Raw genomic sequence first — 15,201 nt, forward strand, 5'->3', positions numbered from 1 at the left:
CGACCCGCCCCATTACGTCACCGCTCCGTGGCCCCCGGCGGGGGGCGACCGAGGGGCGTTTCCAGGCGGCGCGCGCCCCCTCGTGGGGCCCTCAGCAGGCGGCGTTCTGGGGTCGCCGCGCTAAGAACAGAGAATACGTAGGAAGTAATGTGTAAACTTTACTTCTCCATTCTTTTATCTTTCCCATTTACGAAAACAACCGTTAAAGTAAAAATAACTCTGTTGCGGCCTAACTTTTCTGGCTCCTGTTCCCGAGTTTAACGGTTGGTTACAGAAGGAAAATACAAAGGAGGAATCTGCTGCTCAAAACATAGAAAGAAATGCTTTCCATGTAGCAATTGCCTTAGGGCAGCAGTTCTCGACCTGTGGGTCGCGACCCCTTTGGGGGTTGAACGACCCTTTCACATGGGTCGCCTAAGACCATCGGAACACACATATATAATTACATATTGTTTTTGTGATTAATCACTATGCTTTACTTATGTTCAATTGGTAACAATGAAAATACATCCTGTATATCAGATATTTACATTATGATTCATAACAGTAGCAAAATTACAGTTATGAAGTAGCAATAAAAATAATTTCATGATTGGGGGTCACCACAACATGAGGAACTATATTAAAGGGTCGCAGCATTAGGAAGGTTGAAAACCACTGCCCTAGGGGCTCAGGCCGCTGGTAGCATGAAAATGCGGGGGGTATTGCTGTTTCTGTATGGTTACTGCGCTTGTAGCGAGCACCGTTTTTTCCTTTTAATTTTGTTTTCTCTAAGCAAAATATCCTCGAAGACTCAAGACTTGAATCTGAACTTCCTCTCTTAGATCTCATACCTGTGCGCTGCTGTTTAAAGGACAGTAGTCCATGTGACAGGTGGCTCCATGAGCTGGTTGTGGAATTAGGCTTAGAAACTGAAAGTTATATGGGGAAGATTGCTCTGCTTTTCTCTTCTTGCTCTTTAAATTTTTCATTTCTATATTTTAGTGAGGAACTATCTTGAAAATTACGTACATCATTCAGTTATTCCATTACTAAGCTAAAAATCTATAGCAATAGCATATGTTAACAAGCACAACTCTTCCTGTTCTCCCATGGTCTGATCCAAATGCTCACAGCTTTGGCAGCACTGACTTTTCCTATGATGTTAATTCACTCGCCCACATGCCCCTCATTCCTGTTGCTGTCAGTAGATGAAATACCAGGGAGATAACAGGAGCAATTATGATCAGGGTAGCATTTGAATCAGTAATGGGTTATTCAATGAAGTGTGTTCTGATATTGGAGAGGATTAAAATTCTCACAATGCCAAAATGCAGTCCCAAAGTAATAAATAAAACAATAACGGCTACAAGATTTTTTTTTAATTGACTTCAGAATGTTTTTGTATTTTTACTTTTTATTTTAAGAATTTGTTAGAACAAAAATCAACTGGAATCTGGCAGTGCCAAACCAGAAGTGATTAGAAGGGTTCAGGGGAGGAACTTTGTAAACAAAAAAGCAAAGAAGGAAACCGTTAAAGAAAAGATTGGTAGGTCTGGCTATTTAAAATGTTAAATTTTGTCCTGGCCAGTGTGGTTCAGTTGGTTGGAGCGTGTCCTGTAACGGATAGGTTGTAGGTTGGATTCCCAGGAAAGGAACATACCTAGGTTGTGGGTTTGATCCCTGTTCCAGGTGAATACAGGAGGCAACCAATCCATGCTTCTCTCTCCAAGCCATGATTTTCTCTCTCTCCCTTCCCCTCTCTTTGAAAGCAATAAAATAAAGTCCTCAGGTGAGGACTAAATAAATAAATAAATTTTGTGAAAGTTAAAAACTCTAAATATTAAAAGTCAAGCTGATGACAAAAAATAAAAATTAGCAAAGGACACAACTAGGGAATTTCATACACGAAGAAAAAGGAAATATAAGTGACTGATAAAAACATGAAAAAATTCAATTATCTCAGAGAAAATTTTCCTTTTAACTTATCATTAACCCAATTAAAGGAGGGAATGCAGGGAACTGGGGTACCAAGACAAAGGATGGGAAAGATTCCTGCTCTCTGCCCATGGCCTCCCCTGGTGTTTAGAGATTGTTCATGGACCAGTAAGAAGAGGACAAACAATCAAACTAAATAAGACCATACCTTAAACTCAGTATGAATGTGTCCACATTCTACCTGTAGTTTAAAAGTAATGATACACAAAATCTTCTTGGCATTTCAAAAAAAAAAAAAAAAAACATGAAAAAGTTCAAACTCACTAACAAAAAATCAAATTAAGAAACTAAGTTGTAAATATTCTAAAAGAATAAGAATGTTCATTGTGGATGAAAGAGCTGAGAAGTAGACATTCTAAGATAGGACTAGCCAGGAGTGTAACTTGAAACAACTTCTTATAGCATAATCTACACCATAGCTTTGGTGTAAGCCCACTTTTAGATTTAGGTATGTAATATATACAAAAATTAGATAGTTGTATAAAATTAGAGTATATAAAACTATTCATCAAGATGTCATTTACCGTAGGAAAAAAACTAAAACCACATAAATACCCAACAGTAATAAATTAAATAACCTGTGATACATGCATATAATAAAATACTGTGTAGGCCTTCAAAAATCATGTTTAAAAGGGAACTGATTGATTGTGAAGTGTTTATGAAAAGGCAAAAAAATTACAAAGCAATAAATACTTATAGTATAAGCCTAATTTTGTTTTCTTTTAAATATGCATTCATATTTATATTCATAAAAAGAAAGCTTGAAAAAAGTATCAAATTGTTTAAAATCATAAAGCTGACTGGATTAAGAATGATTTTCTTTGCACATTTGCTCACTAAAAAATTTACTTTGAACATTGCTTTTGAATAATAGAATTTTTGAGAAGATATGTATAGTTTTAAAGGTTTTCTTATGTATAGTTTTAAAGGTTTTCTTATAAAAGCATTCAGGATAACAGTCCACTTTCCTGAGTATGATACATAATGCTTTCATGATATAGTTCCTGTCTACCTGTCCAGGTTCTTGCTGCTACTAAATTCAAACTCTTCTATGTTGGCTACACTGAATTAATTTCAATTCCCTGAACTAACCTCATTCTCTCCCCTCCAGACCTTTGCATTGCAGTTCCCCAGGCCTGCAGTGGACAGCTGATGACAGATATGTCAGTAATAATAAGAGGGTCTCATTATCTTGGTTCTGAAATACTGTGACAGCTTGGGAGGGTGATTGGCTGAGGTCCTGGGCTTATGTAAGAGTTCCAGTGGAGACTGGAGCAAATGGGCTCAGCACCTTTGCAGATGAGTTCGTTATTCCTATGAGTTGAAAGGAAATAAAAACTGACAAGATTCCCCAATCTAAGATATAGATAACTAGAGCCTTAAAGTCTGCTTAAGATTCAGGGAGGGAGGGAGGGAAGGAAGGAAGGAAGGAGAGGAGGAAGGAAGGAAGGAAGGAAGGAAGGAAGGAAGGAAGGAAGGAAGGAAGGAAGGAAGGAAGGAAGGAAGGAAAAATCAAAGCATCTTGGATGCAGATGAGAGCAGGGATTCAAGAGAAAGCAAGAAAAGAACTGTGTGAAACGTGCCCATTTAGCTGATTCCTCTTTAATGTCACCTTCGCTCTGTATTTTTAAACTCCTGCTCTTCTTGTGGACAGCAATATACATTACTTTGACTGTTTTTATTAAATTCAATAAATGTTTATTTATTAACTCTTAGGCATAAGACCTGAGTCCTGGGAATCCAGGTCTGGTTTTAGCAAGCCTCCACAGTAACTACTGGTGCCAGGGACTGCCTAACCCCCAATAAATCTGCTGTCCCCACAGTAACTGCTGACACCAGTGAAGGCCCATGTCTTTCAGAGATATCTTAGCCTGCCGTCAAGGCCTGTGTACTTCAAAGATATCATAGCCTGCCTGCAAGAACTTAGTAACTTTTCTGTTTCAGTAAGCCTCTCTGTTCTCAGCTCCCCCAAAGCCATCAACAGAGTCCCTTCAGTCCCCCACCCACGCACCCCCACCCCCGCTTACCTCTATAAAAACCCATCTTTCTTTGTTGGCTGCTGACACCCCTGAGTCTCAGTCCACTTGTGCAGCTGGCCAAATAAATCTTTTAGACTCATGGCCTGTTCTGTCATTTCTCCTCTCATTCTCGCTGGACCTAACAATAACTATTACATGTAAATCATTATGCTAGGAAATTCATTCAGTCCAAAACACGCATTCAGAGGTTTCTATGTGCCAAGCTAAAAGCTTGGTGCGAGGAATTGGAAATATGGAAACAATTAAAATATGTTACCTGCTCCCAAGTATCTCATGGTGCTGAGTGAATTCAAGTAAGGTATGAAAAATTACACTTCGGTATGATAAGTGTAATAATAGATGTATAAGGAACAATTGTGAGAAAGATTGAGAGCAATTAACTAGAGTTTAAAGAAGGAGATATTTAAAGTAAAGTTTTAAAGCTGAGTGACTGATCCACGAAGGAACAAGATGGAGGAATGGATGGAAGTGTGGGCATTTCATAAAAGGAAGAGAGAATTATATGTATCTTATATAGTGTGCATAGAAGTGTGAAACAGCAGAACAAGTTTAGGGAATCGCAAGGAGTCTTAAGTAAATAAGCAAACAGTAAAAGGAAATGCTTGTTTTTAGTATTTTAGCCAAGATGACAGTGAACCTTGATAATCAGTTAGGGATGGCTGAACATCAACCTGAGGTCTCTGTGGAGTTACTGAAAACTTGTACAGAAGATAATGAATGACAGAACAAAGCTGTGACTTGAAGTGGCTCTTCTACTCCAAGAGATCCCAGTTCACTTTAATAAGGTTACAAAACTTAGTATTTAGTGGATTTTCTCATTCATCCCTCTGTATCCAACCAGTCACCAATCCATGTTAATTTTCTTTCAAAAATAGCCTATGTTGTCTAATCAGGGTCAACATCTAGTCTAGACCCAGCTCATTCTGGGTAACTGTAAAACCTTCCTAGTGCATCTCTGGCTTATTTGTTTTTGCAAACCTAGCAACCAACATACTTCCTGGTACATGACAGGCATTCAATAAATAAGATACACTTCCAGCTGGGGGTGGGAGATCACAGATTACCCCAAATTACAGGTAAAACCAATTAGTTATCTCTCATTAATCAGGCTTGTATATTATTTGGGAATGGGAGTGGGGTGAAGCAGAAAAGGAGCTTCTCGGTTAGGGTTGGGTTAAATCCAGCAAGCTAAATTCACTGACCTTCCTCCTATCCCAGGAGAGTAATCAGGGATAATCAGACTGTGAGAGAAAGTACCTGAGTCTGTTTAAAGTCCACAAGCCTGTCATTGATTCCAGGCAGTTTTCTTTCCCACTATCCCCAGGCTAACTTTCCTTAATACGAAGTTTATAGTATCACTCTTCACACTTAAACTCAATAGATCCCAACTCTAAGTCTAAATTGCACAGTTTATCTTGAAACTGGAAAAGAACCAATAAACAGAAACAGGGATTGAATCTTCATGGGAGCTTTATTCAGACAGACTGTCTTAAAGTCCATTATAAACGAACCCTTTTTCTAAAAAGAAAAATGTAGGTAAGGGGTTTGAAATTCAGGAAAAAGTTAATAGGATAAAAGCTGCTGCATTCTTTTCATCTGTGCCCTGGGCAGTGATCTTTGTGTTCTGGGCGGTGGTCATCTCACTGTGGAGTACAATGGCTCAGATACCATCTAGATTGCCTGCAGTCCTCCTCAGGCACAAAGGTGGAACTCCTTACGGTTTCCTGCAGTCAAGGTGGGTCATACCTCCAGTTCCTGAAACAATAGCTTTTTGCATATATTGATTACTAACCTTATTAACTGTTACCTGAAACTAAAATTTTCCAACATTTGAGTGCCCCCATCCAAGTGTTTAATACCTAGAAGCCTGGAAAAATAGCCTAGTATATTAGCTACAAAAGCAAGTGGACCCGAGACAGTCCCCAACTTATTTACAAGTGCTCCGAAGACGAACTTTCCCAGGTGCGGCTAGTCTCGATAAAATATCCCTCAGGAAAATCCTGCCCCTCTTTGTGAACATCCAGTTGTGCTTGACTCCACCCCTTCTAAGAACGCAGCCCTGTGATTGGTCAAAACGCATCCTAGCGCTACCCAATCATATACTAGCAGCAGCTTTAGAGACCTTTCGCTTATGGGAGGAACATGGCGGATCGGCTTACGCAGCTCCAGGACGCGGTGAACTCGGTGAGCAATTTCACTTGATTAGTTTCTGTCTTTCTCTTTCCTGAGGTAAAGCGAGGGAGGGAAAGGAGCTCGACAGACGAAACCTGGAAGTGGGGAGCGGCCAGAAATAGGGCTTCGGCAAAAAGCGGTCGGGGCTGCGGAGGCGTCGCGGAGACTTGGGTAGTTTGAGGCCGGCGGCGGGGTCGTGCTAGAAAGGAGCGGGTCCATTTGCTTGGCCTCTTAGGCTTCACGACCTGTCCTGTTCTCTGGGAACAGTTTTATTTCGTCAGTGATGCTTAGACTACCTCTTCTCGTTTAGGAGGAGGGGAGAAGCAGCAGCAGCTTCTTTTCCCTCTTACGAGTTGTAACGCGCGAAGGGGAACCTGTGCTTTTGATGATTGGGTCTTTGTCATTAAATGTTAGCGGAGAGGATCCTTTGCCAGAAATTTCCTGTTGGGGCGGGAGTGATGGTGGGGTGAGAAGTTTTGTTTCATCTTAGCTGGTACCTGTAGACCGTGGGTGTCGTTCCGTCTCCTGGCCACTCCCCAGCATACATCAGTTTGGGAGAAACTGACATCTTAATGGTAGTGAATTTTCTAATCCTCGTATATTTCTATTTAAGTCTTCTCTGCTATCTCCCCCAAAGCTTGCTTCCTATTAAAGTCTTATAAGTAGCCCCCCACCTCCTTTACTTTGACCCTTCTGATTATTTTTCCTGTTATGCCTAAGGGGAAAGTATACACAAACCATAGGATCCATATACTTATTACCATTAAAAGTTAAATAATTTTTTAGTGGCAGTTGTATTTCTCAACGTCATTCTATATATAATTTGATGTCCCAGGTAAGATGCGTATATAGAGAAAGTAGGTTAACTGGAAAGTCTTAGTACCTGGTTTCTTGACAGTGTTTTCACACTAGATACTAGTAAGTTGATATTCTTGTTATTGCATCAATTTTTGTACATTTTGGAGTGTGAATCTGTGTCTGAGAAACGAATCTGCTCCCATGTGTGTATGAAATAAGACCTTTTAAGGCTGAGAGGGCCAGCTCCTAAATGTTGATGAACGCACCAGGATAAATTATACCTTGTGACTTTCCTGAGCTGCCCGCAATCTCCCTCAGGAGGATACTCCTTTGAGGCTTTACAGAATCCAATTGTAATGATTCTGCTGGATAGATTATCATTTTAGGGGAAAGTTGCATATTCATACCTGTCTTGTAGCTGGAAGGAGATAAAAACAAAGTGAATAGGGCCTTAACTTTAGGTAGGCATGCTGATTTTTAGATTTAGGGGATAAACCTCTAGGTTTACTAGTATGAGTGCCCGTTGTGTATATAATCACTCTTATGTTTACAGGGAGATGCTCCTTAAGGAGTTTACAGTCTGATTGGAAAATGTCATTTAGTACTCAGGAGACATTTAAATAATACAAAGGCAGTATGTGGTGAGGGAGTTCTAATTAATCAGGTGTTTTCAGCTATAAGTGCTGAAGTGTATTGGAATATAGAGTGACAAGAACTAAAATAGAGGAAATCATCTTAGCATTTATCTGAATTGTAATTATTTGTAAAATTATTAAAATATTTATATTTTATGGGCTTTGTATGATATATATGTTTATCAAAAGTATGAAGCATATTATTTTTAAACATTAATTCATAATCTCACCAACATACCATTTGTTTTACCCTCTAAGAACTATTTAAGGGCAGACTACCTAGTTCATTATATCTCTGTAATGTTTTATATATACATATACAGTGCATGTCATAAAGTTGATTTTTGATAAATATTTGTTGAATAACTAGATCTTGAGAGCTTTTGAAGAACAAAGCAGATAACCACTGTATTGAATATTTTTTGTTGTACTGTGAAAATGTGCCTAATTTAAGAATAAAAAACCTGCTCAAGTCACTAGAATCAGAATTAGAACCCACATTTGTCCAGCTTCCGAGCACTTACTACTGCTCCATTACATTTGCAAAATGTGAGCAAAAGTAGTGTATTCAGGAATTAATTTATCACCAGTCAGTAGTAAGTAGCGGTAGAAAATGAGTAAGTAAGGTTGATTTTGATTATTGAAAGCTTCATTATTTTTTCACATAATTTTTCAATTTTGAGTTGTTCTTCACCTTCTGGCAACCCTATGATTCAGATGTTGGCCCTCTTACAGCTGTCCAATAAGTTTCTGAGACTCTCCTCATTTTTCTCACTTCTCGTTTCCTCTTTCTGCACTGGTTGTTTGTTTCTTCCCTATGTTCCGATTTGTTGATTTGATCCCTGGTTTTCCTTCCCTCACCTCTTGTTTCATAAGTGTTTTTGTTCATTTCAGCAGGACTAGCCTTCATTCCTTCCCTGTCTTGAATAAGTCCTGCTGTTATTTCTGTAAGCTGCCTTATAACTATAGCTCTGAATTGAGCCTCAGAAAGATTATCTACCTGTTCGTCTGTTAATTCGTGTATTTGCTTTCTGGTCAGCTGCGTGATTGGTATCTCTATCATTATCCCTGCCATCCTGACCGTTTTGTGTTTACCTCTGCTTCCTGGGCGGGGCTGTCACACTTCCTACGCTATAAGGGGCAGAGCCCCGTGTATTCGTGCATTCATCACTACCATCACTACTGGGTGACCCTTCTCACAACACTGGCATTTTGTGTTGGGGTGGGGGTCCAAGATGGATTCCTGCCATTCACTCTCTGTGGAGACCGGGAGCCTCCTCCTCCATCCCCACGCCCTGTGAGACTCACAGTCCGAGGCAATGGGGGTCTGCCTTCCCCGGCGTTGGAATTACAAGCTCACGGTCTGGGCTGCAGCCAAGGGTGCTCCCCAGGTGCTTCTCGCCTCCCCTTAAATACGGGTGTCTGTGCTTATTGCAGTCCCGCCACTCATAGCTGCAGCTGCCACCTCCACAGCTTGATCTCTCTGCCCCAGCTTTGCCTCTCCTACCTGTCCGTATGAGCACCACTTGTTCATAACTTCATACGTTGGGCTTCCATGTAGCTTTAGTTTCTGGAACTTCTGGTTATTTCTGGTTTTGCAGTAGTTGTAGTCCTTCTTAGTTATGGAGGGAGACGGAGCATGTCAGTCTAGGCCTCCATCTTGGCCAGAAGTCTGTAGAATCTTAATACAAATTAGATGTTAAACAAAGGAATCAGTTGACTTTTGAGTTCTACCATACAAATAATGGCAGAGAAATTTAGTGGAAATGCTTATTCACTGATTGGAAATAAGCAGTTGAGATTTGAGAGGTCAGGACTATTGATAGAAGTTCATGGGGAGGCTAGGAGTATAAGTTTGGGGCTGATAAAGAGTTAGTATTCTAAATCTTCAAAAGTGCGTAAGGAATACTTTTAGAGCACCAAGAGTTTGCAAATTCGAGTCATGAAGAAACACATTTCTAAATACTTATGGTGTTATCTTTACCCACTATTTCTTTAGCTTTATAACTACCCTGGTCTCCAAAAAGGGACCCATACTTTGTTATTTATCCTGGAGCCATACTTAGATATTTGACAGTCAAATTTGCTTTTTCCCACCACTACCCCTCAAAAGTCCCTATTTTGTGTTTCTTTTCAGTTGTTTCAAGTAGATTGCTACCAAACCTAATTTCTTTGCATGACTTAAACTTTTCATCACTGTTAATAACTGGCTAGTTTTATACAAGAATTACTTTTTTCTGTTTTATTTCCTTGCTCAAAAATCATTATTATAGGAACTTACTGTTGCCGTTACCAATAAAATCCTTAAATTTGATAAACTCTTTCTAACTGACATGTTTTCTTTGGCTTCAAGCTTGCAGATCAGTTTTGTAATGCCATTGGCGTGCTGCAGCAGTGTGGGCCTCCTGCCTCTTTTAGTAATATTCAGACCACAATTAACAAAGATCAGCCAGCTAATCCTACAGAAGGTAAACCGATTTTCTTGGCTTCTCTTAGTTTGACTCTCGTATTACTTGTAATCTTTTAAAATTAGATTTAATGAGAAATTCAACTTATTTTCGGCTTTCTAAAAATGTTATTGTTGTTTGAGAATATTCTTACATAATATGTCATACTTCTGTTTATGTGAAATAATAGATTGTTCCCCCTTTAGAGGAAATTTTGTATGAACTTCACTTCTTGGACATTAATAAGGAAGGCATCTCATTTCCAGATTTCTTTATTCAGGTGACCACTATATTGTCCTAATAAGTGATATATGTTATGGTTAATTCCCAATTTGAGTTACTATTAAAGGTTAATTCTCAAACATCTAATAGGATTGGTGTGTCAGAATTATACTTTAATCATTAGAAGTCTAGTATAGAAAAAGTTACATAAATTTTTCTGGGTTCATAAACTTAATGTTTCATTTCTTTTTCTGAAAACTTGAACTCTAATATCCTAAATTAGTAGTTTCTTTCTCTAGAATACGCCCAGCTTTTTGCAGCACTGATTGCACGGACAGCAAAAGACATTGATGTTTTGATAGATTCCTTGCCAAGTGAAGAATCTACAGCTGCTTTACAGGTAAAAATCTCTTTTTCTTTGAGTACTTTGCTAATAGGGAATTTTGAATTAAAGGAGATAGATTTAATACCACTTGTTACAATATTTAAAGCTTAAGATTAAATTTTAAAATGGGAGTTTCATTCATTGTGAATTAGTGTGGTCTGTTAAAGACTGCACTGAATATGTATATATAGCTGTCCAATTTTGAGTTATAAGGACACTTGGTGTTTTTCTTAGTTCGGTTGTTTAGCTAGCAAAGAATGAGAGGAGGGTGGCATTCTGGATGTGGAGTAGAATAATAGTGTCCAAAAGCAGTGTGGAAGGAAGTGACGTGTAGACATCTTGAGATCTCTAATTGAAATTTCATTGTTTTAAATGATTCATACCAGGAAAGCTTTTAATAGTTCCCTGATTTTAGAATATTTGCCACTGAAGGGTCTATCACAATGCTTGCATAATCATCCAGATTTAAAGTAGATACTTTCACAGTTTGTTCTCAGCTCTTATTAATCTCCAAGTTTTTTATTTCTCAGAAGATTTTTAAATTTGTGTCTTACAAAGGCTGCTAGCTTGTATAAGCTAGAAGAAGAAAACCACGAGGCTGCTACATGTCTGGAAGATGTTGTTTATCGAGGGGACCTGCTCCTGGAAAAGATACAGAGTGCACTTGCTGATATTGCGCAATCACAGCTGAAAACAAGAAGTGGCACCCATAGCCAGTCCCTTCCAGACTCATAGCGTCCACATGTACCATGTGGCTGAGAAAAGACCCATTTCAGTGCCAGTAGGAATTCTGCATCAGATTTAGATGTAAGCCTTATTATCCACAGTTAACAGAAATGTTAAGCACTATGACACATGTTCTCTTTTTAGCTATTTTTAGTAGTCTTCTATTTTCACTCTTGATAAATTGACTTGTAAAATTGTGATTGAACCAGCTTTAAATCATTATACCATCATTTTCTATTATCTGAATGAAACTGAGGCAGCTGTTGCATTAATGGTTATAATGTAATTAAACAAATGTACTATAAAGTTCTATTGTGACATAACTTCTTTATTTTTGTCATATTTCTACAGTCGTTTTACAAATAAAAACATCTCTCAAGCCGGAGGAGAGGTGGTGAGTGCAGAGATATATAGTACATTTTTAGGTTGGTGTCCTGCCTCTTTGGAGGTCACATTGTAGAAATTTGGAGCTTGAGCAAAGAAAGTTTCAGAAACTCTGTTTCTTCTAAGAAACAAAGAGAATTAGTGTGGTTGGACAAGAGGTTATGTCACCTTTGTGGAAACGTTCCTCTTTTCCAGAAATTTATACCCATTTTAGTTCATCTCCATACTTGTTTCTACTAAGAAATCCTCTTCTCTGTCTATGGAAATTCCATGCTATTGTGAGAATTTTTCTTCATTCAGACCTACTTTTTTTCCCATAAGTTTTCACCTGCTTCTTTTCATTGTTCCTTAATTTCTGTAGTGAGGTATGTTTCCTGAGTCATCTGTTTCTTCTCATTCTTTTTATCTGAAGGTTCTGTCTTCTGATCTTAACTTCTCAACTTTTATTGCTGCCTTGTAATCTAAACAGAACATACTTTACATGAGTTACTTCAATATGACTTTCTTTATTGCACCTTAGTTTGTTATTGCTAACATTTTTGTCAGCATTATCAAGTATGATTACTCATCCTGCTCTTGGAGGTCCTTGAATCTACTTCTTATTTCCACTAGAAAGCTGAAGTTAACATGTGTTCAACATTAAAACTGGTTCTGTCTCTGAAGGCTACATTTTCAGAGTGTCCTGAGCTATATTTCCTATAATCCGTTACCTGGAATTTAAGAAAGAGCAAGAACAATTAGTCCCAAGAAACAGGTAGGAAAAATTATAACCTTAAGATAGTGGCTTGACTACTGTTAAAATACTGCTTCTACCTGAAAGAAATTTTTTATATTTGAAATTATCTTCTCTTTCACTGCCCCTCAGTTTAAGGTATTGTAGAAAAAAAGACTATGCATTCTGAAGTATTCATAAAGATCGTATAACAAAATTTATAAAGGTTATATACAACAGGTTCTCTTAGATATCATTTTATGGACATGTCTATTGAATCAGGAGACTCTCAGAGCTGAAATAGATGTATAGGCAATGATGATCTTGTGCCTAATAAACAGTTTGGGGAGGATTGAAAATAGAATGTTCTTGTCTTTGATGCCTTGATCTATCTCTCCCTTCCTGTTTACCCAGATCTAAATTGTTTTAAGAATTAGCAGACATTTGGTCCTGTCCAAAACACCCACAAAGACATTTTGGTCCACACCAAAAGGACCTTGATATTTGGTCCTATTCAAAACATCCATGAGCAAAGACCTTTGACGTGGCCCAGATGTCTCTGAACCTTTCGGACAGAACCAGATGTCCTGCAAAGATTTTAAGGAGAAAAATCCTTAGAGGTGGAGCCATCTCCTCTCTTCCCGAAGGACCTCAGACCCTATGCCCTGTTCAAATTTTGGAGACCTCAGGGAAACCAGGGATGCAAACCTTAATGGCTTTATTGGATATAGATATGCTAGTGACTGTCATACTTGGTCCAGTGTGGAGAAGGGGCACCTGAATTCACCTCCAGGTCTGGGCAAAGTAACTTGGGAGGGAAGGAGATAAATACAGTATTATGGCTAGAGCCCTTGAGACCAATCTGATGCACTGTGGGCATGGCTTCTACCTTGCATATATCAGTGGGATAGACATCCTGTACACTTATAATCTCCCCCTCACAAATGCCAGGGAGGGTATTCCCACTCAGGACACGCTAAATAGGTGGTAGTGTTGTTACAGAATGGGGGTCTCCAAAAATCCCCAGAGCCTGCAGGTTGGGAGTGGGGAAAGGAAACAGCTTTCAGGATGCCTTCACATGCCTGTGGCTAGTGGCTAGTGTCTTTATTATGCAAATGGATTTGGTTCTTCCAAGGCCCCAAGAAGATGGGAGGGGTTTTGGACCATCGAATGGTACAGAAAGAGCGCACCGCCTTTGTAAGGTTCTGTGATGAATGGTCAAAACTGGTTACCATGCCCACTGCATCACAGGACGCAGTCAGGGATTTAAAAACAAGCAGCAGACGTTTTATGGGGAACACCATGCGGCTTTGAGAGAAAAGAGAGAACACCACGCGGCTTTGAAAGGAAAGGGAGAACTCCATGCGATTTACAAGGAGGTTGGGAACTCCACGCGGTTCTGCATTAAAAACTGGAGGGCACCACAACACAGGCAAAACCTCCCCAATCAGGATCGAATGATTGGGAGCTCCTGGTAAAGCTAAAACTGTATCTCCCACTTTTCTAAAACTAGCCTGATTTGGTAGGGGGAGGCAGAACTATGTGTTTGTGGGTATTTTAAAGAAAATAAGACTTGACAACAAAAATCCGCAAATAATTTAGATCTATATAACCATTAAATAATTCTTTTTCTTTTCACTAAACTCTGGTATTGAGAGTTACGCTTCTGGAGACGGGCAATTGGGCCCCCAATAACTGAACAGCGGGTGGGTTCTGTTACAGTGTGACATGTAAAACAGTCCCCAACCCATCTCCCTGTCCATCGCCTATGGGGTTCCTGGCCCCTGGCAATTGAACACTGTGTTCCGGGAAAACAGTTACAGTTAAGAAACCCCTCCAGCCTCCTGTGTCCCAGAAAATGGCTGATGGTAAAGAACTACCTTTCCCTATATGACTAAAATAAGATCTGTGCATTACCACCCCTTTATTTACAGACCCAGACCATCCAAAGTCCCACTCTTTGTCTCATAAATAATTTAACTGTTTGTCCCCACAGACCCATTTGGACACAATGTCTTCTAACTTGATCAAACTTTAGGCTTCTCCCCCATAGGCCCATGACTGGAATGGGGAATGGTTCCTTCTCAATGACACCTTCCAAAAATTGACCCACACATACAAAAAAGACATTTCCCATCATGTCACCCACTCATCTCCTTTACACCCAGGTTTTTCTAGCCTTGTTTACTTCTTCCTATTTAAAAAAAAAAGTCCCTTTCCACCTCATTTTTGAGATGCTTGCAAATCTTATGATCAGAGCGTTCGTCCTATTGCTATAGTTTTCTGCCCCTATTGTAATAGTCCTCTTCCTCCTGCAATAGTTTTTCAAAAGTCTTTTTGTATCTATATCTGGATTTGTTTTCATTTGACACTTTCCTTACTTGTATAGGAAAGAATCCCATGACTCCACATAGTCTCAGAGCTAAGGCTGGGGCAAAGGGAGCAAAGGAACTTACCTTGAAATAATGAGAAATCACATTCAGAACATCTTGTGCGTACATTTAGGATAAAATTGATGAAGGTGAATATTTAAAACAACACTAGAGACAACTCAGGGACCAAAGGGAAATCATAATGGAGATGATATAATTCATAACTTAATGAAAACAAACTATAGAAACTTAGAGCATTCTGCTAAGATAGCATTTAGAAGAAAATGCCACTATTACTTGCTTATTTTAGAGAAAACGAGGCTGAAAGA

At 39.1% G+C, this 15,201-nt stretch overlaps 1 protein-coding gene across 1 annotated transcript; it reads left to right on the top strand.

Moving 5' to 3' along the window:
* Nucleotides 1–6,119: 6,119 nt before the first annotated feature.
* On the top strand, nt 6,120–12,864 carry MED21 (mediator complex subunit 21). The gene is made up of 4 exons (XM_090275496.1): nt 6,120–6,203; nt 9,978–10,092; nt 10,593–10,693; nt 11,237–12,864. Exons 1-4 carry the CDS (start codon nt 6,162–6,164, stop codon nt 11,411–11,413), a joined length of 435 nt encoding a protein of 144 aa, XP_090131622.1. The 5' UTR covers nt 6,120–6,161; the 3' UTR covers nt 11,414–12,864.
* Nucleotides 12,865–15,201: the final 2,337 nt, after the last annotated feature.

Source organism: Furipterus horrens, unplaced genomic scaffold (genome assembly GCF_987537825.1).
Source record: "Furipterus horrens unplaced genomic scaffold, mFurHor1.1.pri manual_scaffold_4, whole genome shotgun sequence".
Taxonomy (NCBI): Eukaryota; Metazoa; Chordata; class Mammalia; order Chiroptera; family Furipteridae; genus Furipterus; species Furipterus horrens.